Source organism: Stylophora pistillata, chromosome 4 (assembly GCF_964205215.1).
Source record: "Stylophora pistillata chromosome 4, jaStyPist1.2, whole genome shotgun sequence".
Classification (NCBI taxonomy): domain Eukaryota; kingdom Metazoa; phylum Cnidaria; class Anthozoa; order Scleractinia; family Pocilloporidae; genus Stylophora; species Stylophora pistillata.
Genome location: NC_142522.1, coordinates 15,886,446 through 15,911,354, shown reverse-complemented (window position 1 = coordinate 15,911,354; position 24,909 = coordinate 15,886,446). Strand labels below are relative to the sequence as shown.

Genomic DNA, 24,909 nt, shown 5'->3' with positions numbered 1-24,909 from the left:
TTGGGGGGAGTCACGTGGACATATTTGGAAATTTAGACTATGATTTGCTGTTTTTACCTCGCAAAGATGATTAACACATTAATTGACGTTTACGTTTACCAGTATTCTGAAGTAAGAAGCAGATAGATGTCAATGATCATTTTAATTGGGACAAAAGGCACACCCAGTTATAGTCCTTCCTTATGTGCTCTGGCTGGGTCCGCTGGCTAAGTTGGTGCACCAATTACTCAAATATGCAGTGTGGTGCTTGCATATACACGCCATCTTTCTGATTTTTTCACAGTTTAAAAATCGATAAAATGCGAGTGCGAAAAGCAACCCTTACCTAGGACTCTTACAGGAGATGTGGCGCTATCATTCCCTGACCGACTGCTGGCAGTGCACGTGTAATTACCGCTGTCCTCAGATGTAGAGTGCCGGATAATAAGCGTTCCGTTTGAAGCCAATACTACCCTGTCGTGTGAAGATATGCTCTGACCATCCTTAAACCAACTCACCGTGGGTCTCGGAACACCCTTAACATTGCATGTTATCACAACTGTGGTACCATTGATAGTATCAATCTTTGTACCTACTCCTGTGGTGACTTGGCTGTGGTCATCTGAAATGTCAACGCCCTGTGAGGGCACGATAATGGGTTCCACAGGTTCTAATGAGAAAATTTTTTTATTTAGTTAGCTTTAAACAATAATACTCTTTCATTGTAATTCCTCTTTCATCTAATATTCAATTACGAAAGAAAATACTTTCTCTTCCTTTTAAAAAATGTGATTCATATTTCATTTTATATATAATTAGAAACAAAAAGACAACCCTTCCTCTTGAAAAAATAGTCAGTTTTACTTTTTTGAGATGGCAAATGAAATACTTTACGGTCAAAGTGAGTAACATAGCCTTAGAGATTCCATTACTCTATATTACCGCTGGAACGTTAAGCGCTCTTATATGTTTATAACGATTAAGACATTGATTCTTTGACCCTAGAAACACTGCAGCGAACGCATCACGAGCGAAACATATTGCGAGTCTTCTATTCTTGTAATAATACCGCTCTCGGTCTTTTTTTCCTCTGGTAAGTTTTAACAAGTGAATGAAATCTTCTGAATTCACGCCGCTCAAAGTGTTTTTTTCCAAAGGGCTTATTAAGGCCTGACTTGTAAAGCAGCTGCCTCCTAACATACCTAGAACATCAATGGGTGATGTCACTTCCTCTTTACCGGCAGCGTTCTGCGCCAAACAAGTATATCTGCCTGAATCTTTCGTGAGAGCCTCCAGTACTGTGAGAGTGCCTTTATCATCAATGACATATCCATTACCAGATACTAACTCTTTGCCGTCTTTTTTCCAGGTTACTTTTGGAGGAGGCGATCCTTGTGTGGGACAAGTCAGGGAGATTTCAACAAAAGCAATCTCGGTGATTTGACTACCGACTGTTGTAATCACTGGGTTACCGTTTCCAATTGATATTTTCGGACCCGGAATTGGAACTAGGATTAATGGCTTCTTCAAATCTACAAGTGAAAAGGAAATACCTTACTCTGCAATTTGTTCAATCGCAACGGAAACGTTTAGGACTGCGGCGCATCACTACCCAAGGTGCAAGTATTATTCGGAAAAACTTTTTACATTTTCGAACTACAATAGCCAGCTTTTGCAACACAAATGGCAGGTTAAAGCATATGAGAGACGTTTTATTATACTACTCACCAATGATTTGCACTGTGCTTGATGCGCTTTCCTTGCCAGCAACACTCTCTACAGTGCATGTGTATCGTGCAGTATCTTCTTTGTTGCTATCCTTTATAAGCAAAGAGCCATCATCCTGAACGTCGTATCTGTCTTCCCCTAAAATTTTCTTGTCATCCTTTGCCCACGTGACAGTTGGTACTGGTATTCCACTGGCGTTGCATTGAATGGTAACGTTTGTATTAGAAAGTGCTGTCACGTTGTCACCAACGGTCATTACAATGGCACTTTGGTCTGTAGACTCGATCGTCTTCGGCTGGTCAGGGCTTTCTATTGTAGGCCTCAAAGGCTCTGTATAAATACAAAAAATAAAATCAGTTTGACATAAAAGGATAACAATAAATATGCAACTCCCTGGTAGTTATGTTAATACTAACCAACAATTTTAATTGTTGAAGAGGCACTGTCGGTGCCAGTCAGACCATGAGCACGGCAAGTATACTGAGCGTTATCTTCGAACTTTGCCGCCACAATCACCAAAGTGTTATTCCGTGTGATCTTGATGTCATCGCCAGGGATAATTTCCACTCCATCTTTCTCCCAGGTAACCGTTGGTGTCGGTATTCCACTAACTGGACACCTTATGGTGATTGAGGTGTTTGAAGCTGCTGTCACGTTATCACCAACGTTTAAAGTCACTGGACTGCCATCGCCAATTGGAATCTTTTCACCAGTTTCAGACCCTTCAATAACCGGTTTTTTAGGCTCTGAAAAACGAAAACACATGGTCAATTATCACAGTGCCCTTAGCTTTTAGGTGAATGTTATAAATCACAACAACTAGGTACGTTTCTTTAGCCTAACTAGGACCCTAAAAGTTTCTGCTCCCAAAAGGGTCAAACCCGATAAAGTCCTGGAGATCTAGAAGATGCATCGCTAGTATTACTATACAATGAATATATGAAGTTCATATATTTTGAACTGCGGTATTAGATACGTACGATGCACGATCCTCGCAGTGGATAGCGCTATTTATGCAATAGCGAAAATCAGACCTGAAAAAAATCAGGCCTGTACGGGATTCGAACCACTGACCTCTGCGATACTAGCGCAGCGCTCTACCAATTAAGCTAACAAGCCAACTGGGAACAGGCCGTTAAGTTGATTCGTAATAAACCCGTGATGATAAATCAGATACAATGAATAATGAAGTTCATATATTTTGAACTGCGGTATTAGATACGTATGATGCACGATCCTCGCAGTAGATAGCGCTATTTATGCAATAGCGAAAATCAGACCTGAAAAAAAATAAAAATAAAAAAAAATCAGGCCTGTACGAGATTCGAATCACTGACCTCTGCGATACTAGTGCAGCGCTCTACCAATTGAGCTAACAAGCCATCTGGGAGCAGGCAGTAAAGTTGGTTCGTAATAAACCCGTGATGATAAATCAGATACAATCAATATATGAAGTTCATATACTTTGAACTGCGGTATTAGATACGTATGATGTACAATCCTCGCAGTAGATAGCACTATTTATGCAATAGCGAAAATCAGACCTGAAAAAAATCAGGCCTGTACGGGATTCGAACCACTGACCTCTGGGATACTAGTGCAGCGCTCTACCAATTGAGCTAATAAGCCAACTGGGAGCAGGCCGTTAAGTTGTTTCGTAATAAACCCGTGATGATAAATCAGATACAATGAATATATGAAGTTCATATACTTTGAACTGCGGTATTAGATACGTATGATGCACGATCTTCGCAGTAGATAGCGCTATTTATGCAATAGCGAAAAATCAGACCTGAAAAAAATCATATGAATATAGAACTTCATATATTCATTGTATATGATTTATCATCACGGGTTTATTACGAATCAACTTAACGGCCTGCTCCCAGTTGGCTTATTAGCTCAATTGATAGAGCGCTGCACTAGTATCGCGGAGGTCAGTGGTTCGAATCCCGTACAGGCCTGATTACTTTTTCAGGTCTGATTTTCGCTATTGCATAAATAGCGCTATCTATTGCGAGGATCGCGCATCATACGTATCTAATACCGCAGTTCAAAATATATGAACTTCATATATTCATTGCATCTGATTTATCATCACGGGTTTATTACGAATCAACTCAACGGCCTGCTCCCAGTTGGCTTATTAGCTCAATTGGTAGAGCGCTGCACTAGTATCGCAGAGGTCAGAGGTTCGAATCCCGTACAGGTCTGATTTTTTTCAGGTCTGATTTTCGCTATTGCATAAATAGCGCTATCTACTGCGAGGATCGTGCATCATAAGTAGTATTACTATGTAACAAGTCCTCACTACTAGCTGCCACGAGATACCAAATATATTAAGCTCACCCACAACCTCCACGACACTCGAGGCACTGTCTTTACCAGTGGCACTTTCCGCCGTGCAACTGTATCGAGCGGTGTCTCCTTTGTCCGTTCCTCTGATAATCAGTGAACCATCATCCTGGATCGCGTACTTGCCATCGATGCGGATTTTTTGTACGTCCTTTAGCCACGTGATGGTTGGTTTTGGAGCACCACTGGCGTGACACTGAATGGTAATGTTTGTGTTGGTAAGTGCTGTCACGTTATCGCCGATGTTCATTATGATAGGACTCTTGTCTTGAGCTTCTGAGGTCTTAGGCTTGTCTGGAATCTTCACCACTGGTTTGGACGGTTCTATCGAAAGGAGTCGTGTTTATTTTATAGTTTGGATATATTAACAAAGTTGAATTGGTAAATTGGCCACCGTAACGATTACAAAAGCTGACGTTTCGAGCGTTAGCCCTTCGCTCCGACAAAGGGCTAACGCTCGAAACGTCAGCTTTTGTAATCGCTACGGTGGCCAATTTACCATTTCAACTTTGTTGATATATCCAAATTAATTCGTTACTCCCACCGACGCAGCCCCAAACAGTTTCTTTCGAAACTATCAGCCTTCATTCATTCATGTTTATTTTACCTTTTCATATAACACTTTAATCCATAGTAACCTGACTCTTAGAGCCTAGATTTAGTTAAATCAAAGGCATTAGCACCTAAAGAATTGGTCTAAAAAAGAAGGAAGCTTCTGAAAAATATGAGGCAGGTTCAAACAGAGCAGTCTCTGTCTCAACGGTTAAACTCCGCTGTAAAACATAGTTAAGTTGACCGAACTTTTCATCTTAGTTCAGTTCATGTGATCAATGCCATAGGGCCAACAGCTAACTTTGAAAAAACATTTATTTAAACGCATCAACTCGTTAAAGTTCAATGATTATTTGACACCGCACACTAGTTAGACTTCATTTGAATAACCGAATCAAAAAGTTTACAAAGGTGGAAGTTGGTCAAAATGAACCAAAAATAAAGCAAAATTAGGATCGTTGCAAACAAAGAGTAGCACCTAGTAGACTAACGAAAACAACGAACGTACTGGAAAGATTTCCAATAAATTTTCAACATAACGTTCGCGTAACAACTAAGTCCTTGCGGGATTTCAGTCAAAAATATATCCAATAAAACACATTTAAAAGAGAAGACATTAGAACATGGAGAATCTACGATATTTCCCCTCTGACGTTGTATGCAGACTTTTCAAACTCGTATCATTAGAGCATTTATAACAATAAATTGAGACTAACCTACTATGCTGACAGTTGAGGAAACACTGTCCGTTCCAGCAATGCTTTGGACGCTACACTTATAATTAGCGCTGTCATCAACAGTTGCTCCTTTAATTACCAGACTGTTACCACTGCTAATTGACCGCCTCCCTTCCGGAGTAACCTGCACGCCGTCTCTTTCCCAAGAAACAACTGGTTTTGGTATTCCACTAACTGGACACCTGATGGTTAAGGTTGTGTTTGAAGGGGCCGTCACGTTATCACCAACGTTTATAGTCACTGGACTGCCATCACCAACAGGAATCACTCGTCCAGGTCTTTGAACTTCTATTACTGGTTTCACAGGTTCTGAAAATAATTTCAATGAAACTCTGGATAAACCTAGCCGACCGTGCTTCCATGGCAAAACCAATAAAATTGCTTAGAATGTTCATTAAAAAAAAAGAGTTTTGCACGCATGAAAATTAGGTTCTTTTATAGAGAGCAAGCCATCGACGAAGTATCCATACATTCGTTGGGGAAAGGTGTTCTCCAATCGTTGAGTACCTAATTTCAGCATAGTGAGCGGAGGACCAACTACCTTTTAGACTTGAAAAGTTCCTTTGCAGGATAACAAATGACCCAAGTAACACAGAAAACTTACCTACTATCTGCACTGAGCTAGACGCGCTAACTTTACCAAAATCATTTTCTGCAGTGCATGTGTATTGCGCAGCGCCTGATTCATCAGGTTCGCGGATGAAAAGTGATCCATTATCGTGAATTGAGTATTTATCACCACTGCTAATTTTCTGACCATCTTTTGTCCAAGTGACAACTGGTGGTGGTATGCCGCTAGCGTTACACTGAATGGTAACACTTGTCTTAGTAAGCGCTGTCACGTTGTTTCCAACAGTCATGGCGATGGGATTTTGGTCCATAGATTCTATCGCCTTTGGCTCGTCAGAGCTGTTTATCACAGGCCTCTTGGGATCTATATGATGACATGCGAAAATCATTTTAAAATGGCTATAAATATCAATTAGCTGCGGAAGAGTTACTCAGTTTTAGTTGATCATCGATTGAGTACTTCCTTTGCCTAAAGCGGCACCACGATTTCTTTTTTTTTTTTTCAGAAACAAACAACCTTGCGAAGTGGAAATTGCCAATTACTCTCCCAAACAAAGACGAAGGGATTACTCGAAGAATGAGAAGAATGCAAAAATGAGTTGCTCAGTCTTGTCACAAACCTAACAGAGAAATAAAGCTTGATGCACCGTCCTGGCCAACAAAGTTCTGTGCAACACATGTGAACTCTCCAGGATCTTGGACTCCTCTGATGATAAGGGCTCCGTTGTTGTCAGTGTTGTAGTTTCCACCATTACCCAGTTGTTGTCCGTTCATTTCCCAAGTCATGCTTGGCTCAGGGAATCCAGAAGCTGTGCAGTTGATGTTGACAGGAGTGGTGAGTATAGCTGTAAGGTTGTCTCCGACTAGCATGTCTACAAGCTCTCCGCTACTGATGTACGCCCTATTGGAGATATCAACTGTCGGTTTGACGGCCTCTGAAGGAAAACAATTTATACTGAGTGTAAACAAATTCATGATTGAGATGAAGATAAACAAACAACAAACTCGTAAACTCCCAAATTTTGAGTCCTTCCCGCAGATGTATTGAAATTGAAATGGAAAGGTCCAATACCATCTCTCTTACGTGTAGGTGATCATATTTTGTACATCTACTACAATTTCCTGTTTGCTGTTACTCAAAGGTTAACTCCATATTTGCTTAGTTTACAGGTAAACAAACACCGTCCCAAAAGTATTAAAATGGTAAAACGATCACATCAATAATTAATAATTAAGAGCAACATAGAGTTGGTGTTGTTTTCAGGCTGCAACATGAATTGCATTGGTACAAATAGTTTTATAAGTCCTCGGATTGTCAATGACATATATCTCTCGAAGTGCGGTCGAATAATATGAATAAGATGAAGATAAACAAAAACAAATTCGTAAACTCCCAAATTTTGAGTCCTTCCCACAGATGTATTGAAATTGAAATGGAAAGGTCCAATACCATCTCTCTTACGTGTAGGTGATCATATTTTGTACGTCTACTACAATTTCCTGTTTGCTGTTACTCAAACGTTTACTCCATATTTGCTAAGTCTACAGGTAAACAAACACCGTAGCAACAACCAACGTTGTGATTGAATCTATCTAAAATCCCGTGGGACTCTCCATGTAACGCCAGTGAGGAACCCTTTGTCGATCTAGTTAATGACCATTTCTTAACACAAACAAACAAATCATCAACGCGGGACAAAAATATTTTAGACCTTATTATTTCAAGCAACCCACAAAGAGTGACAATGACTGCAGTATTATCCCCACAAAGTGCAGGAATCTTCACTGACCACAATATCTTGTCTTTTGATCTCAAGGCCACGGTTAAAGCTCCAACGAAAATCCACAGAAATGTTAACAATTACAAAAAAGCCGATTTTGATGGTCTACGTCACGCTTTGAATGTAATCAACCTCTCTCTGCTCTTAGTAAATGACAATATCGATGATAACTGGCAAAATTGGAAGGACACCTTTCTAGCCGCGGTCTCTGACTTTGTCCCTACTAAGAGAGTTAGAGGTCGTAGCCCACCTCCCTGGATAAACAGCTCTATTCTACATAAAATTAAACAAAAAGAAAGTGTAAGGAGGAAACTGAAAACATCTCCAACCACGTATCTCAGAGAGAAATTTAAAGCTTTGCGATCAAAGGTTAAACAACTCCTACGTGATAGCCGAGAGAGATTTTTTGAAGACCTCGAGAGAGAAGCAAAGGACAAACCGAAACGCTTCTGGACAGTAATGAGACATAAAGATAAATCCCGATCGGTTCCAACACAGATGTCAATGACTGATGTAGGCGCTTCATCCAGCCCTTCAGAAGTTGCTAACATATTTAACCGTTACTTTACATCAGTATTGAACTTAAGTTCAACCCCACAACAACGCATCTGTACCCACTAACGTTAACAGGCCTGAGCTTAACTGCTGAAGAAGTTAAAGATATTCTACATTCCTTAGATTGTTCAAAGGCCACTGGCACTGATGGAATACCAGCAAAACTACTCAAAGAAACTGCTGACGTTATTGCATCTTCACTTTGCTTGTTATTTAATCGATCACTCAGCTCTCCAACATAGAACCTGTTTTCAAAAAAGGTGATCGTCAACAAGTAGAGAATTATCGACCAATATCTCTACTACCCATAGGTTCTAAAGTATTGGAAAGATGTATTCTGAATAACATCCAAACTCATCTATACAACCACGTGGGTAAGCATCAACACTGCTTCTTAAGAGGAAAATCTTGTACCACCAACCTCATCGAAACATTGGATCGTATTGGCTGCCAGCTTGATAGAGGAAGTCAAATTGACGTCATCTATGTGGACATGTTAAAAGCCTTTGAAAAAGTAAACCACGCCCAACCCTTGTCTAAACTTCATATCTTTGGTTTTGGAGGGAAACTATACGAATGGTTCCAGTCGTACCTCACAGGTCGTCTCCAACGCGTTAATGTTCTTGGCGCAACATCTGATGCATTACCTGTTACATCAGGAGTCCCCCAGGGGTCCATCTTGAGGCCCGCTCTGTTTTTGCTCTACATAAGCGACCTTCCGAACGTGGTCTCCGAGAGCGAAACTGCAATGTTCGCAGATGACACCAAATTGTACAAAGAAATTAAATCTACTGATGATGAACTTGCTCTCCAGATGGACTTAAATAATATCGGATCTTGGTCCACAGAATCGGGCTTAGAATTTAATGAGACGAGAAGCCACCACCAGTCCATCACACGTAAAATCAAGCCACTGAACACTGCCTACGATAAGAATGGAGCTATGTTGGAGAGAACAAGTCACGAACGCGATCTTGGTGTCTTGGTCTCCACTGACCTAACATGGAATCGCCAAGTCTTAGAGCAATGCTCACGCGCAAACAAGCTCCTTGGGTTTGCTAAACGAAACACGTGTCACATACAAAGTACCAATGTAAGAAGATCAATCTATCCAACCATCGTTAGACCTCATCTGGGCTATGCTACACAAGTTTGGGCATCACAATCTATTTATCTCAAATCTAGAGAAGATACAGAGAAGGGCTCCAAAATACATCTTGAAATTACCATTCTCGTGCTCTCAGAGTTACGAAGAACGACTAAAAACTCTTTCCTTACTACCTATTAGCTACTGGCATGAATACTTAGATATGTTACTGTTTTTTTAAGATTACCCATGGTTTGGTGGATATAGACCCCGCAGTTGTTCCTATTGCCCGTTCTACAAGACACACACGATCGTCGGCCAATACAACTGTTACTAAATACTTTGTACCTAAATGCAAGACCTCAACCTTTCAACGGTCATTTATTGTACGAACAATAAGAATCTGGAACACACTGTCTGACGTGTTTAACTTAAGTATGAACAATGTGAGTGACTTTAAACGTGTTTTGATGTGTTATTATTCGACCGCACTTCGAGAGATCTATGTCATTGACAATCTCAGGACTTATAAAACTATTTGTACCTATGCAATTCATGTCGCAGCCTGAAAACAACACCAACTCTATGTTGCTCTTAATTATTAATTATTGATGTGATCGTTTTACCATTTTAATACTTTTGGGACCACAGTAATTGGATATCGCTGTTGTGGTTGCCTGGCCGTTATTGTTATTGCTATTTAATTTTATCCAGCCATGTTATAGGTTGTATGTATCGTTGGCAAAGCTAATAAACTACCAAAACTGTTTGAAGTAAGTGCAATAGTAAGAAGCAACTTGTAGATTTTCATTTTACTGGATAGGATTGGAGCATTTAACAGCAAGTCCCAAGATTTTTTCTTGGACCACCGAGTAAATTTTCAGGCTTGCTGCCTGGTTTTGAAGGTCTTTGGACAACAACATCGCTCCCTAGTTACAAGGCTAATTAGGATACATTTTAGTGGAAATGAAGGACTTGACTGATAACTCCATTCTTACCAATAACCGTTACAGCGCTAAATGCAATATCCATTCCCAGGAAGCTTTGAGCGGAACAGACATAGTCCCCAGAGTCTTCAAGCTCAAGCTTGTAAATTTTTAGAGTACCAAGGCAGTCCATAACCATGCGATCACTAGAACTCAACATCTTGCCATCTTTTATCCAACCAATTTTTGGTTCTGGTACGCCAATTACTGGACACTTGATGGTCATTGGACTTCCTTGTAAAACAGCCACATCTGTTCCAATCGTAAAATTAAAATGTCTGCGGTCCTGCAGAGATTCTGCACTGCCATAAGATGACATTATATCAGGTGCCATCGGTTCTGTTAAGGAACGTAGAGAAGTTATTGAGATAACAAGAATATAGCCTGGAAACTAGATTTGATTTGAAAATGTTAGAGGGAAGAGTGACAAAGATAAAAACATATTCACTTGTAGCATAAACTGATTGAATTTGAATGATAAAAGTACATTCGTTTGTCACGTAAGCAATTAAAGTAACAGTGACTAGATCTGTAAAGTTTGTAAAGGTTAAAAACGTTTTTCTCTTGTGATCTCTGTCCCTCTTCAACTCTATACAACCAACCGCTTTTCTCAACGAGTGAATTCCGCCGCTGGTTCATTGTTAAGGACCAACGTCATGACGACCACGTTGAGATTTACTTAACAAATAGAGAAGCCTTGCCTGAAGCCTTGAACCATTCTAACAAGGATTCTAATTTGCTTTTAGTAGCGTGTTTTATGAGAGTATAGAGCACGCTGACGACACCGTTGTTCACTTTGGAAATAAAAATTTGTTTTCAGAAGATTGAAAATAAAACGTGTTGTATTTAACGGATTCTTTACCATAAAACAAATAGAAGAGCTTGGATTATGTTCTGTTCTTTTGTAAAGCACTAAGAGAGCGGCAAGGTAAATATCAAATTTGAAAGGTAAGTCATAATTTCACCTCAAAAGCTTTTCGTGGATAAAATTTTTTCTAGAATTTTGTTGCTTGTTCATAAAGAGTCGTAAACACTGAAACATAGTACTAGTAAAAACCCTACCGTGAACTTTCAGTGTACTGGTGGCAGTTTTGACCCCCGCGAAGTTCCTTGCCACGCAGGTGTAGCGATCTGTGTCCATAGGATCGAGTCTGTACATGATCAACGTCTGACCAATCACAAGATAGTTTTTACCGCTCTTCATTTTTATCCCACCTCTGTACCAAGACACAGCCGGTTTTGGGACTCCGATGGCAGGGCAAGTCAGGGTTAATCTCCTTCCTTTCAAAGTTGTCAAATTGTCTCCAACTTTTGCTTTAAATGGTTGGCTCTCGTACCAAATGATGTAGGCGTTTGATTTTGTTATCCTAGGAGCCATGGGAGCTACAAGAAAAACAACTCTGTGTAAACCCTTGTCTTGTTGTCGCGAAATCAATGTTCTCTTATAACTGTCGTGGCTAGCATGATGACGAAGGTCATTTTTAACTTCCTTAGCAACTCTCAGTTAACTTGCTCAGTTGGTAAGCAATGCACCGGTATCGCAGAGGTCATGGATTGAGGCCATAGTTTAAGTAGTGTTCATTACTGCGAAGATCGGTTTCGTATTTATTTTTATCATTACCATTATTATACTTTATTGGAAAAATTGGATGTTAATCGAAACAAAAGGAAGAGCTTCCAGGCCCAAGAATGCATGTAAGCACCTATATATAGCCGACCTTTATAGTTGTGGTGTACCGCAAAGCAACTAGCGTCACCTGAAATGCACTAAAATTGCGATAGGCTAACTTTGGGAATACAACTGTCAATAAAGAAGTTAATACAGCTCAATTAATTACCTCGAACATATATAGAAGAGGCCACAGAAGCCTCTCCGATAGTATTCCTTGCTAAGCATCTGTAGCGTCCGGTGTCATGTGTCCGAGTGTTCTTTATGGTTATTGTACCAACATCAGATATGGAAATTCTACCCTTGGATTCAACTAGTTGGCCATTCTTACTCCACGATACAGTCGGCTCGGGGGATCCTTCAGTGTGACATTTCAGAGTCAGGGATGTTGCTGTGAATATTTTCACAGTTACACCTACAAATCCCGTTACAGCTCTTCTCTTATTTAGCGCATCGATTGTTCTTGTACCAGATGTAATACGTGGAATCTCTGGTTCTAAAATGAATGTAAAGAAATAACAAATTCTTAGACCCTCCTACGACTACTCATCTACAAGTGCAGGCACAGATAGAGGACATAAAAACTACGGTCAAAAACTCATCTCACACTACAAGCAATTTCCGGCTGGTTCTCATAAACAGAACAAAACATTTATTAGATTAGGTTCATGAGGCATACGGGCGAAAGTGCATTCGAAATTCATTATATAGATCCTCCTTTTCTCCCTACCTATCACGTTCATAATGGTACTTAACGCTGCTTTTCCTGCCATATTCTCGGCCTGACATGTGATCTTCCCAGCATCTCTCACATCCTGAATGCTCAACACCAAAAAGCTGCCTTCCTCAGTATCCAATTGTTCTCCATCTCTTAGCCACGTAATACTTGGTTTTGGTATACCGCTTACAACACACGTGATATTGACTCGAGACAGTGTTAGTACTGTAACGTCACTTCCTACAGTAACCTTCACAAGGGTGGCGTTGGTAAGAGGGATTTTGTCGCCTTCAGGTGGACGAATACTAGGCTCTCTTGGTTCTACAATTTGTGATTTGTTAAAAAGAACATGTGAGAACTTGTATCGCTAATTTAAACTATATCCTAGAGAAGGAAGATTTCATGTTTCTTTAAAATGAATGTTTTCATAGAGGCCTAAGGTTAAGATGATCGGACAAAAAAATGCAACGCTGTGCTTTGATTTCAACTCAATCAACAAGTGGAGTCCTGACTTCCCCTTAGAGATTGCACATGAACATAGGGACACATTGCACTTTAAGGAAATTTCTTGAAACTTTCTTTTCTGCAATAAATTGTCACAACGCACTGAGCCATTTAAATCCAGAGGAAGCCGATATATCGATAGTATTGAGTAAAGAAAACAAAAACTACAATTGTCTATCAGGATATATTCCATGAGTCGGCAGCTTAAGGATTGTCTCAAAACACGTCTGGCAAAGAAACTAACCAATGACTGTGATTTTCGTAGACTCCTGATCGACACCAACTTCACTCATGGCAGTACAGAGATAATCTCCCGTATCTTCTGCAGTGGAATTTTCAATTCTGAGAATACCAGACTGTGTCGTAGGAATTAGCTTCTCTTCTCTGCTCCAAGCTACTGACGGAGTGGGCACCCCGTCAGCAGAGCAAGTGACTGTAATATTGGTGCCAAACAGAACGGTGACGACATTACCAGCGATAGCTTCTATGGGAAGACGATCAGATAAAGAAACGACACTGTCTTGGGACGAGCTTATCGATGGTGGTTGAGGATCTGAGTAAGGCAGCAACCAGTTAACATATTAGTCAAATCATTTAGCAGGGACATAATCAAAATCGTGATTACAATAAAATTCAGACAGTTCTTAAGTAATTCTCAATACAAGAAAAAGGTAAAGTTGTTTACGTTCTCAATCGACGCCCCAAGTTAATGAAAGGATGAAAATTTATTCATCTGCTATATCTTGGAAAAAATATCAAGGAATGGAAATATATGGCACTGGTTAGAAACGTTCGAATTCGTCGTCAAGGATACTTTTCAATTCCCCCCTTCAATAAAAGCAGAGATGTCATGAAAGTTAACGGTGGGCAAAATACCTACCTCTAAGAAAAAATAACACTTACCAATGACTTTGAGGATTGTTGATGCGGATGCCGTTCCTGCTAGGTTTTCCACGGAGCAAACATACTGAGCTGAATCAGAGGGCTGTAACGCCATCAGTTCAAGTGAACCGTTAATGACCTTATATCCAACGTCTGGTAAAGGATCACCTTCTACATCCAGAACAATCCACTTGACAACTGCTTCGGGAAAAGCCGAGTATTTACAAGTTAAGGTCACTTCCGTTCCAGAGAGCACTTCAACTCTTCCGCCAACAGGAAGTATTCTGGGCTTTCTGTTATACCACGAAACAGAAGCGTCGGATGTTGCTATTTTTGGAAGAGAGGGTTCTGTAAAAAGAAACAGCAACTCAAGATTAGTCCTCTTCGTATCATCACCTAACAATATATTATAGATTTCACTTTCTAACAAAACTACACTGCATGTAGCAAAAAAAAGGGCTTAGATTCTCGAAAAAGTAATGATATTTCTTGAACCCTAAGACTAAAGCTTGACTGTACTTTACGTAGAAGGTCGGTTTTCCAACACTATTGTAACGTGAAGATCCGAGAAATGTTTTCACTCACCAATAACTTCTAACACAGCCGCGCGAGAATCCTCACCAGCTTTATTCACAGCATTGCACATGTAAGTCCCAGAGTCTCTCGGGTTAACATCATGAATCGTCAACAAACGGCCACCTTGATTCACATCAAATTTGTTGGCTGGTTGCATATCATTACTGCTGCTATTCCAATAGAAAGAAGGTTCAGGAATTCCCGTAGCCACGCACTGGATGTTCACGGTTGTCTTCATCAAAACCTTCACGGTTCCACCTACTGCCACTGTTACAGGTTGCCGATCAAACGACTCGATATCAATGGGATCACCTCTAATGGAAGGCCTCTTGGGTGCTAATAAATAGTAATGAAGGGTGATCAACCAAGTGTGAAAGTTAGAACATAGGATAGGGATTTAATGTCTGTCGTGCTCATTAGTGTTTCTTAAAAGAAAGTGAACGTTACGCAGAAAGCTTTGTCCACCAGGCCTTTGGGTAGAAGGCTTCATTCAATTTTAAAGATTTACGTCCTGTCTAGCATGAGACCTCGGGTACGACAACATGGCCCTTTTAAAAGTAAAGATGATTTTGTATTCGGTTGCCCGCCTGAGTCGCTTCCTCAGATCGCGCCTTATCACAAATGCACCAACATCAACGTTTAAAGTATTACTCTTGTGTCTGTTAGACAGGAAGGCGGGCCTGGTAGAAAAGTAGGACAAATTTTGGAATGTTTCCAAGATCTTAGAGAGGAAACGCGTTCATGTAAAATTTTAGTTTACTTGCGTACCCATAAAATTAACCTGAGATGCCATCTCATCTGATCCAGCACCGTTAGTAGCTCTGCATGAGTAGATCCCAGAGTCAGACCAGGTACCATCCAAAATTATGAGTGTACTGTTGACAATCCGTAACCTTTCGCTACTAGAGATCAAACCACCAGAAGTTTTCCACTGTATTTCAGGGAGAGGATTTCCTGTAGTTGGACAGCTTATGTACACTGTAGATCCCTCGAGAGTTTCCAAATCATCGCCGATAACAAGCTGGTGACTCACAGATTTAAAGTCCTTGAGGTCTTTACTTGAAGACATGATCTTTGGCTCCACGGGAACTAAGAAAAAAAAATAGTAGCTCGACTATTTATTATTATAACTAATATATAAATAAATTCGTCTTTTTTAAAAAAAACTATCCGATAAAATTACATATCTGATGTTACAGTAAAAATATATATTGATGGGAAAAATTACAACGATTAAATCGAATAAAAATGATTAAAAATGATTAGAAATACATATGTGGTGTTTACACAGCTAGACTACATTTAAAAATTAATCTATTAAAAAAGCTATGTTTAAAACGTTCAGTGTTAGTGCTGGGCCTGACAATGGATTTCCTTCGAATGTTTACAATATAGTCTTTGTACCTTGGGAGTAGGCTTTTTAATGGTGGTCATCATGTTTGAAATTATAAAAAAGGCGTCTGTCGCTTTTCTCCAAAAGTTCATATATGTTGTAATTGACCGACGTATAGCGCCTCTTATAGCATCTTTTTAAAAACCTTTGTATAACAGTAAGTTCGGAAACACTTGCAGCATAAACTGAAAGACCGTATAATAATTTAGGGATCACAATTGAATTAAAGAGGTGGTCTATTTCGTCTTGTGTATATCCTTCTTGACGTAGGCTTCTGATGACAAATAAACACTTTTTGGCTTCATGGAGCTTGGCCTTGACATGCATGCAGAACTTACAATTACCTTGAAATGTGACGCACAATAAAGAAATGTTATTATATTGTTTGATATTGTGAGACATTGGGTAGACTGTTGAATTGCCTTTCTTACGCATAACTAGCTCCTTACACTTACTAGTGTTACAATGCATGCTGTTTGCAACAGTCCAATCCATAAACTTGGACAAGGCAATATATCCGGGGAATCTTTAGTGATCGTGACTAAGACGGTTGAATCGTCTGCATTCTTAAACCAGGATATATCTTTGTACCCATCTATCTCTAGATCATTCAAAAATATGTTGAAAAGATATGGGCCACTGACACTTCCCTTTAATGTTCCCTTGTTGACAATTCTCCACTGGCAAGTCAGATTATTGAAAATCACCCTCTGTTTTCTGCCTTCAAGAAAGTTGGCATACCAGTTAACAATGCACGAATCAAGTGGAATGCGTTTCAGCTTTTCAACTGGGAGATTGTGTTTAACGTTATCAAAGGCTTTTGAAAAATCCATCGTAAACGTTCTCACCGCTAAGGTGTCCCGTCTATCCAATGCCGCAGGAAATGTATGCTGCATTTTCAACAGAGCGTTTACACAACTTCCACTTGAACGGTACGCAAATTGAGAGTGATTTAGATGTTGCTCCAGGCTCCTCTTATTAAAAATGTTATATACTGTTCTTTCAAACGTTCTGGCAATAACTGGAGTAACATTGATTCCTCTAAAGTCCGCGTATTCGTCTGGTGTCTCGACTTTTGGGAGTGGATTGATGTTAGCCTCCTTCCAACGGCTTGGCCAAATCTGCTGAGCAAGAGACATCTTCCATAAATTCTCAATCACTGGGGTAAATATCTCAGCATAATCTTTCCATATCCAGAAAGGAATTCCATCAGGTCCGGTGGCAGTACGCTTTATTCGTGATAAGGCAATAAACACTTGAAATGTAGATAGTTGTGGAGCAGGGGTGTTCGCATCAATCTCGGCAGGAACTGGTTCAGAATATTCTCTATCAAAGCAAATGTCACCGAAATAATAATTTAAACCAATGATGAGATCCTTGTCTGGTTCGCAGCTGCTCTTGTCTTTACGCATGGACAGTCGGTCAACTTTCCTCCACCAAGCTAGCGATGCAAGTTTCCCAGACGCTAAAGCTCGGCGATTTTCAGCTATTAGGTCTCTCCCGCCGCCTTTTCGACATCTTGTTTTTTTCTTCAAGAGCGATCTCACTAATTGACTCATCCACGGAGGGTCTCTGGAATACATTCGGATCGATTTGCTTGGAAAACATTCGTTTATTAATTTCTCTAAGGTGGAGTGCAGCGAGTTCACCGCTGTATCGATGTAAGAGTTATTATTAACATGATTCCAGTCTTGTTCAAGGAGCTTATGGTAAAACATGATTTTGCAATGCTCTCGGTAATCACGCATTGCGCTACTGAATCTCATGGGCTTTAGTCTCCGATCTCGAAACCGATTTCACTTTTACATTTTTCCTCACATAAATCGCTACGCCTCCTTTCTCTCGCTTGTCTTTGTCAAACCAGTTTCGATCCCTTCTGTGGATGGTATAATTGGATATAGCTACAACCGAGTCCGGCACGATCCTTTTTAAATGTGTTTCGGAAACAACGCAGATATCGATATCATTCTTAAATAAGTCAGCTTCAAGTGCCAGATTAGCTTTAATTCCATTCCGTGTCTTAGTCAAGCTACAGATATTTAGAAACATGCATTTAGGGACCGCATATTTGTCTTCCGTAGTGGAATTAGTGCTAGAGCTCTTAATTTGAGAACGTTTAATTCTTGTTAAGTTGTTGTGATTGCATCCGCGGCATATCGACGGGTGCTTCTCGACTGGGCTTTTGGTAACCAAAACAGGAATAGCATGCCGTCTTGTCTTTCGTCCACCTCCAGGCTTTCCTCTGTAGGTAGATAATCCAGATCTTTTCAGGTCTTCAAAGATATGCATTTCAATGACAGACTTAGGATAATGGCTTAAACGGAAAAGCGCGTTCTTCGAGTAGTCGAAGCGCGACGCGGTTATTTGACAAGATGGCGGCGTCCCACTCAGTTCGTGGGAAGGCTTGTCAGTCGACAAAGTCTCATTATTCCAGGGACCAGGATTGATGGAAACATCCATGTCTATGGTAATATCGATCGTAGGATCAAAATATGGTGGTGAAAAACATGCATAACCGTGCTTCGACCAAGCAAGTTGTACACGCTGAATCCATCGGGGAATTTTAACCAGCCTGCGAGGACCGGAACGAAAGCGGTATCGTAAGAAGGCAACGGGAGCCAAGCTGAGTTCGCTGGAAGTGACTCCCGAAGTTCTTTCCTGATCATTCGAGCTATGTAAATCCCTACTTAAGAGTAAATGTGATAATAAAAGGATAAAAAAGCCTAGAGCTAAATTACATGTGGCAGGCATGACGGCGCCTGGTTACCGAGGTTCAGTCAATAAGGCTAAAGGTAAGCATTAAGAACAACACTAAGTAATTCTTAGGTAGTGTTTAGTCAGCTTACGACCCAATAGACACATTTTATTTCTGCCGGAGCTTATATCAAGGACACAACCTGGACCTCTCGATCCGGAATCAGGGTACTCACTTTTATGCCACTAGGTCTCCCGCAAACGATCATGAACCAGATAGTCCAACAATTGATCTGGCACTATGCATCTGGATTGGATTAAGTCAAAACTCTAAAAACTTTTTGACCTCTACAACTTCTAGGAAAATTTGATTTGTCTCCTCTAGGTCAAAATAATACAATTCAGTCGTACTGTTGTAAGTCAATGATAAATGATAGCTGACAGGGAACAAATTAGCAAAATTTGAAGTACTCACTGATCAGAGACAACAGTGTAGTCTTGGTGTCTTTTCCAAAGGTGTTATTGGCATGACACGTGTAACAACCAATGTCCTCCGATGAAACACCAAAAAGACTCAAAACCGTTTTCTCGACCTTTATGAAGCGAGGATTTGCCTCTTTGATCGCCGAGCCATTGAACAACCACGTGATTGTTGGATTAGGCAACGCCATGACTGGACATAAGATCTCTATGTCTATTCCGATTACAGTCGTTACGTTACCACCAATCGTTATCTTTAGTTGCTTTTCACCGCTTACTGCTACAATGTTTTCCTCTGAGCTTGTGATTTTAGGTGCATTGCCATCTAGTCAAAGAATAAAACAGTAGCATTAAAGAAATGTATCAAAAAGTAGTGAGAAACTGCAGCCAGTCTTAGAAGATATTTTTGTACGCCAGGAATTGCATCATGGTTTAATCAAGCTGTTTCATACTTTCTTTTAAGTGAGATTGGTTTTACTCATTCTACTCGCCAACTTTTCAATCCTGGAACAATTACAACAGGTACATTTATTAGGAAGCATATGAAGAGCAGAAGTATACACCAGTAAACACAAAGATAACATGAAGAAATCAGTCGTTTAACCAGATAATTAATTAAGTTTCCAACTTATAAACTAAATATGTATTCTTCTAGTAAGCGAACATCAGCATTGCTAAAAGTCATTCACAGCTGCATCTGAATGATCTAAAGTCGGTGGTCTTTGTTTTCACGGACGAGTAGGGAGTAGGACATAATGTACTGTATTCGACTCGAAGGACAACGTGACATCTCTACCAAAAATTATTCGTGGAAATTAGAGTATGCCAGTGTGGTTGGTCCCTCAGCCGAGCCAGGGGCCAGGGTAAAGGCAAAGAAAAGTATTTACCTAGGACAATAATCTGTATGTCTTCTTTATCAGCTCCATCTATGTTGGAGGCAACGCATTGATATGATCCGAAATCCAAAGCAGTGAGTGACTGTAGTGTGTACAATGAGCCTTCAACATTTAATGGAATGCTGTTCTTACTCCAAATAATTTGGGGGATGGGCACACCTGTAGCGTTACACCTTAAGAATAACCCGTTACCAGCCACTGTCGTCACAGTTGAACCAACATCTACCGTAAATGAACCACTGTTAAGGATCCGTAAGGGCTGGCTAAATCTTGAGATCACTGGCGAGGAGGTTCCTGAAAGTATTGAATTCATGAAATCATTAGCAATATCGGAACCTACTCCAAAGGAATAAACCTGTGTTTTTGACTAGGAGCCAGCTTTTTTGCTAATTGTAAAAATCCACACATTCAGTAAGTCGTTACCTTATGAAGTTCAAGGATCTTTCAAAAATGAGTTTTATGAACAGATGCTATCTTACTATCGGTAGCAAAGGAACACAATGCAAAAGAAAATTTATGATAAATGGCAAACAACATTTATTTGAAACAAATATAGAACATAGTGAAAAATTTGAAAAAATACCTCATTCTGCAGAAGTGAATCAGAGGAGCAAGAAATCATTTTGATTGGCAAGCGGGCGGTACGATCATGATTGAACTTTAAGAATGACTTACCAAGCACAGTCACATTGGAGTTTGCTGTAACATCTCCAGCAAGGTTGACCGCTTTGCAAAGGTAAATCCCAGTATCAGCATTTGTCACACGTGGGATACTTAGTATCAAGTCCTTGACAATGACTCGGCCACTCGTGTATAAGTTTTTATCTTGTCGACTCCAGGTAACGATTGGCTCAGGTATACCACTAACAGGGCATTTAATGGACACATTTGTTCCACTCAGGACATACAGTGTTTGACCAATGGTGATAAAAGCAGGATCTCGACTGTCCAGAGATTGTACCGTCACACGTGAAACATTAATCTGGGGAGCTCCAGGAACTTAAATGTATCAGAAAAAAGAAGCACTAGTTAGTGCTATCAGCCAAATTTGAAGAATCTCACTTGGGGCAGGAAACCTATTTAAATAGGTTAATTCGATATTTGGTAAAGGAAAGATTCATTCAAATCACCTCGAGAAGAAACAAATTTTAAAATAGTCTTGTTATGATTCAATGTGAGCAAGATCTGATCTTGATTTAAAAAAAGACACATTTAACAGGAGTCAGTTTTACAATCATGAATAAAATCAGTTTATCGCTAAGGGACACTCAAGTCACAAATGATGCACTCATACCAAGAACAGCAATGAAAGACGAAGCGTACACGGATCCTAATGCATTGCTGGCTTTGCAAGAGAATCTTCCTCCCTTCCGATGTGATATACTGAGTGTGAATAGTGTTCCTGTATCTTCGTCCACATAAAGCATCATTCCAGGTTCTACAGGGACACCTTCTCTGTACCACTGAATGGAAGGCTTCGGAAATCCACTTGCAGGACAACTGATTTCCAGACCTGAGCTCGCCAGGGTAGTAAGGTTAGTTCCAATTGTTATGGCGAAGAAATCGATTCTTAGGTGGACCAGACTTCTATTCAAGGACTCAATTGAAGGAGTCTTTCCGGCTATGAGGATAGTGGAAACAATCACTTACTACGTGATGCAGGCATTCGCCCGTTCCAATGAAATTGATTAAACTCATTGACTGTGGTACATTGCAAAGGCACGTTCATAAGCTATGCCATTATAAGGTCGTTTGGACCCCTTTTATGAGGGCTACAATACAGAACGTTTCGCGTTACACTTTGTTCTTCAGCAAGAAACTGTCACCTTAAAATCAATTAAATATGAATTTAAAATTGAACATAAATTTGATAAATTGAAACTATATACGGGCTTTTGAGAATTCATTCACGTAGTACCGTTAATATAATGTTTTTTTTTTTCTGGGATGAAAGACTAGAACGAAGAAGACGGTGTTTTAAGTCACCAGTATTGTGACCAAAAGGACGTTTCAAACTGTTCAGCTGCCGTTTAAACTACGTACCAAGTACTTGAAGTTGTGTCGTCGCTTTAACTTTACCACCAATATTTTTGGCAACACAGGTGTATCGTCCACTATCCTTCGGAGTAGCGCTCTCTATTGTGTAAAATGCTCCCCCTTTTCGAACCTCAACTTCGTCTATTTCCCACGTAATTTCTGGACCTGGAGCTCCGGTAACCACGCAGAGGATACTCACGTTATTTTTTTCCAGCGTAGTTACCTTACCTCCAATGGTGACGGACACGTTTGTGATCTTTAGCAACTCAACGTTGGCATTGTTCGTTATTATTTTGGGAACTTGAAGAGCTAAAATAATTCAATGAGAAAGATCCCTTAGGGTTGCTGGGTCTGAAGTCCATAACAGGGACTTAAATTTCTGAAAGAGATGATTTCCTTTCTTTTGCTGCCGAAATGATTAGAGAAAAATTAGTTAAGAGCTACTGAGGCTATAATTAGAAACTTTGAAAAACCTTAAGTTACGGGTTAAGTCACTAAAATAAATTAATACGAAAAGATTGAAAAAAGAAACACATTTTTCGTTCTTTAAATAAGGGTTGAACAAAGCATTAAGTACCGAGCATCCGAAATAATATTAGCAAAAAAAGACCAGGATGAACAGAACCATGAACTCACAACAATTCAACAACTCACAACAACATCTTTGGTCAACTACTGTAAAAAAAGGTACTTCATCTTCTTCCTTGAACAGTTTCCATAGTTACCTTGTAGAGTGTATAAATACCTACCTATCACCGTTAAGTTTGTACTCTGTGAGTCGACCTGTCCTATGGGACTTGTAGCCGTGCATGTATAAACACCAGTGTCGCCAACTTCTACAGATAAAAGGCGTAAGACCGATCCATATGCTCCTAGCACAGCCCCATCTTTCGTCCATCCAATGGAAGGAGTTGGGAAGCCCGTCACGTCACATGTTAGTGACAAATTGTTACCACTAATTGTGAGAATTGTGCTTCCAACAACTGCCTTTTCTGATTTAGGCTCAAGAAAATGTAGATCTTTAATACCTGTTCGAATTATTTCTGGCGGTGTAGGAACTAAAAACAAAAATAGGGATTAAAAAAATCGAAAGGCATCAACCTCAATTTCACTGGACATTAAGCACTAAGTCCGAGCTTGCCGAAAATGTTAGGAAAACTGTTTCTTTTGTTGTAAATTGACGCACACGATTCGAAGTAAGAAAACGAAACCTTCCACAACCTTTAAAAAAGGGCTATAATGAGCAGCTGCTATCAATGAATCTGGACGTTCAAACTAATCAATGCTTGTTTCATTGGAAGACTAGCATTCTTTTTGCCTTTGGGTGTGAACAGTCTCCTCACAAGAATTTTGGCCTTACCTACAACTGTCACGATTGAAGATTCTGAAGCTATTCCTGCAGGATTTTCTGCAGAGCAGGTATACTTTCCGCTGTCAGAAGTCTCTAGTTCTACGATGAGAAGAGTACCGTTTTTAACATTCATTCGCCCGTCAGAGGGGAGTGACTGATTTCCTCTGGCCCAGGTTACCTTTGGTATAGGAATACCTCTTACGGCACAATGAATGGATAACTCGGTATCGACTAGCGTGACCAGAAGTTGTCCAATAGTAATGTTGACGGGTTTTTCACTGAACCAGGCTACATCCCCAAAAGAAGATGTTATTTGAGGGCTCACTGACTCTGAAATAGAAACAGACATCGTTATTCAAACACCTCCATTTTATAAAATTATAAAAATTTATAGTACAACAAACTAAAGGTATCTTCAAATTAGAGAAAACCCACATTTCACAACTCAAAACTACGTAAATCAACAGCTGACAAGTTTGCACAAAAGTCAAGTGCCCCGCACAAGCCGAAGCACGTCATGGCCTGGTTTCCTAAGCATTCAGACTAGACGTATGGCTATTCTCCCCTGCATGGAATGCATGTCCATCGCCGGTTACTTCAAACACGTCGTAAAGTTTCTCTAGCAGTTAGTTGGAAGGAGAGAGGAACCATGAGAATCATAGGTCTTTTGTTTGAACTTAACACAGGGACCTAGATCATACACATCTTAAAGCGGGTTCCAGCGCGCTAGGCATTAGGCCATCCCGTCTCGCAAATGTCTAACCCAGATGTAAAATTTTGGTTCCATAAATACTATATTAAGCGACCACTCAGTAATGGCACAAAGTATGCAGCCTTCATTACCAATTAAAGTAACTGTAGAAGATAACTCGTGCGTTCCAAAGAAATTTTGGACACGACAAGTGTACTTGGCGATATCAGCCACGATTGCTCCTCTGATAACCAACGAGTAGTTAGAGGGCATAAATGTAAATCTGCCGCCTTCTACGATCAGAACTCCATCTTTCTCCCAGGTAACAGCTGGTGTTGGTATTCCACTGACTGGACACCTGATGGTAATGGTTGTGTTTAAAGCTGCAGTCACGTTATCACTAACGTTTATGATCACTGGACTGCCATCGCCAACAGGTATCTCCTGAGAAGTCTTGTTGATTTCAATCACAGGCTTTCTAGGATCTGCATAAAAAATGATACCATGCACTGTGAAAAAAGTAGTGGGAACCAAAGTAAAAAAAATTGCTTCGAGGTTTTCTCGTAACGCTTAATTGATTTAGATACGGCCGGCTGGTTCGCTGACATGCAGTGATAATGGTTTACTCGTGCTCCAATCACTATCTATTTGAACCAAACATTTCAAGGAAAAACTCGACAATTTAAAG

General features: G+C 40.1%; 1 protein-coding gene across 3 annotated transcripts in view; it reads right to left on the bottom strand.

Moving 5' to 3' along the window:
* Positions 1 to 24,909, bottom strand: part of LOC111321843 (hemicentin-1) — a 66,915-nt gene that overhangs the window by 6,367 nt on the left and 35,639 nt on the right. For all 3 annotated transcript variants that reach the window (XM_088756184.1, XM_088756183.1, XM_088756182.1), the window contains exons 44-67: positions 24,374 to 24,706; positions 23,540 to 23,860; positions 22,929 to 23,237; positions 22,186 to 22,488; positions 21,437 to 21,763; positions 20,818 to 21,141; positions 20,134 to 20,436; positions 19,242 to 19,571; positions 15,448 to 15,768; positions 14,689 to 15,015; positions 14,125 to 14,451; positions 13,466 to 13,774; positions 12,730 to 13,038; positions 12,169 to 12,495; positions 11,393 to 11,713; positions 10,343 to 10,669; positions 6,542 to 6,856; positions 5,956 to 6,285; positions 5,331 to 5,660; positions 4,057 to 4,386; positions 2,124 to 2,453; positions 1,708 to 2,037; positions 1,182 to 1,511; positions 326 to 649 (exon numbers count right to left, since the gene is read on the bottom strand). In XM_088756184.1, coding sequence (XP_088612310.1) covers positions 326 to 649; positions 1,182 to 1,511; positions 1,708 to 2,037; positions 2,124 to 2,453; positions 4,057 to 4,386; positions 5,331 to 5,660; positions 5,956 to 6,285; positions 6,542 to 6,856; positions 10,343 to 10,669; positions 11,393 to 11,713; positions 12,169 to 12,495; positions 12,730 to 13,038; positions 13,466 to 13,774; positions 14,125 to 14,451; positions 14,689 to 15,015; positions 15,448 to 15,768; positions 19,242 to 19,571; positions 20,134 to 20,436; positions 20,818 to 21,141; positions 21,437 to 21,763; positions 22,186 to 22,488; positions 22,929 to 23,237; positions 23,540 to 23,860; positions 24,374 to 24,706 — 7,737 coding nt within the window. The remainder of the gene's footprint in view (positions 1 to 325; positions 650 to 1,181; positions 1,512 to 1,707; positions 2,038 to 2,123; positions 2,454 to 4,056; positions 4,387 to 5,330; positions 5,661 to 5,955; positions 6,286 to 6,541; positions 6,857 to 10,342; positions 10,670 to 11,392; positions 11,714 to 12,168; positions 12,496 to 12,729; positions 13,039 to 13,465; positions 13,775 to 14,124; positions 14,452 to 14,688; positions 15,016 to 15,447; positions 15,769 to 19,241; positions 19,572 to 20,133; positions 20,437 to 20,817; positions 21,142 to 21,436; positions 21,764 to 22,185; positions 22,489 to 22,928; positions 23,238 to 23,539; positions 23,861 to 24,373; positions 24,707 to 24,909) is intronic.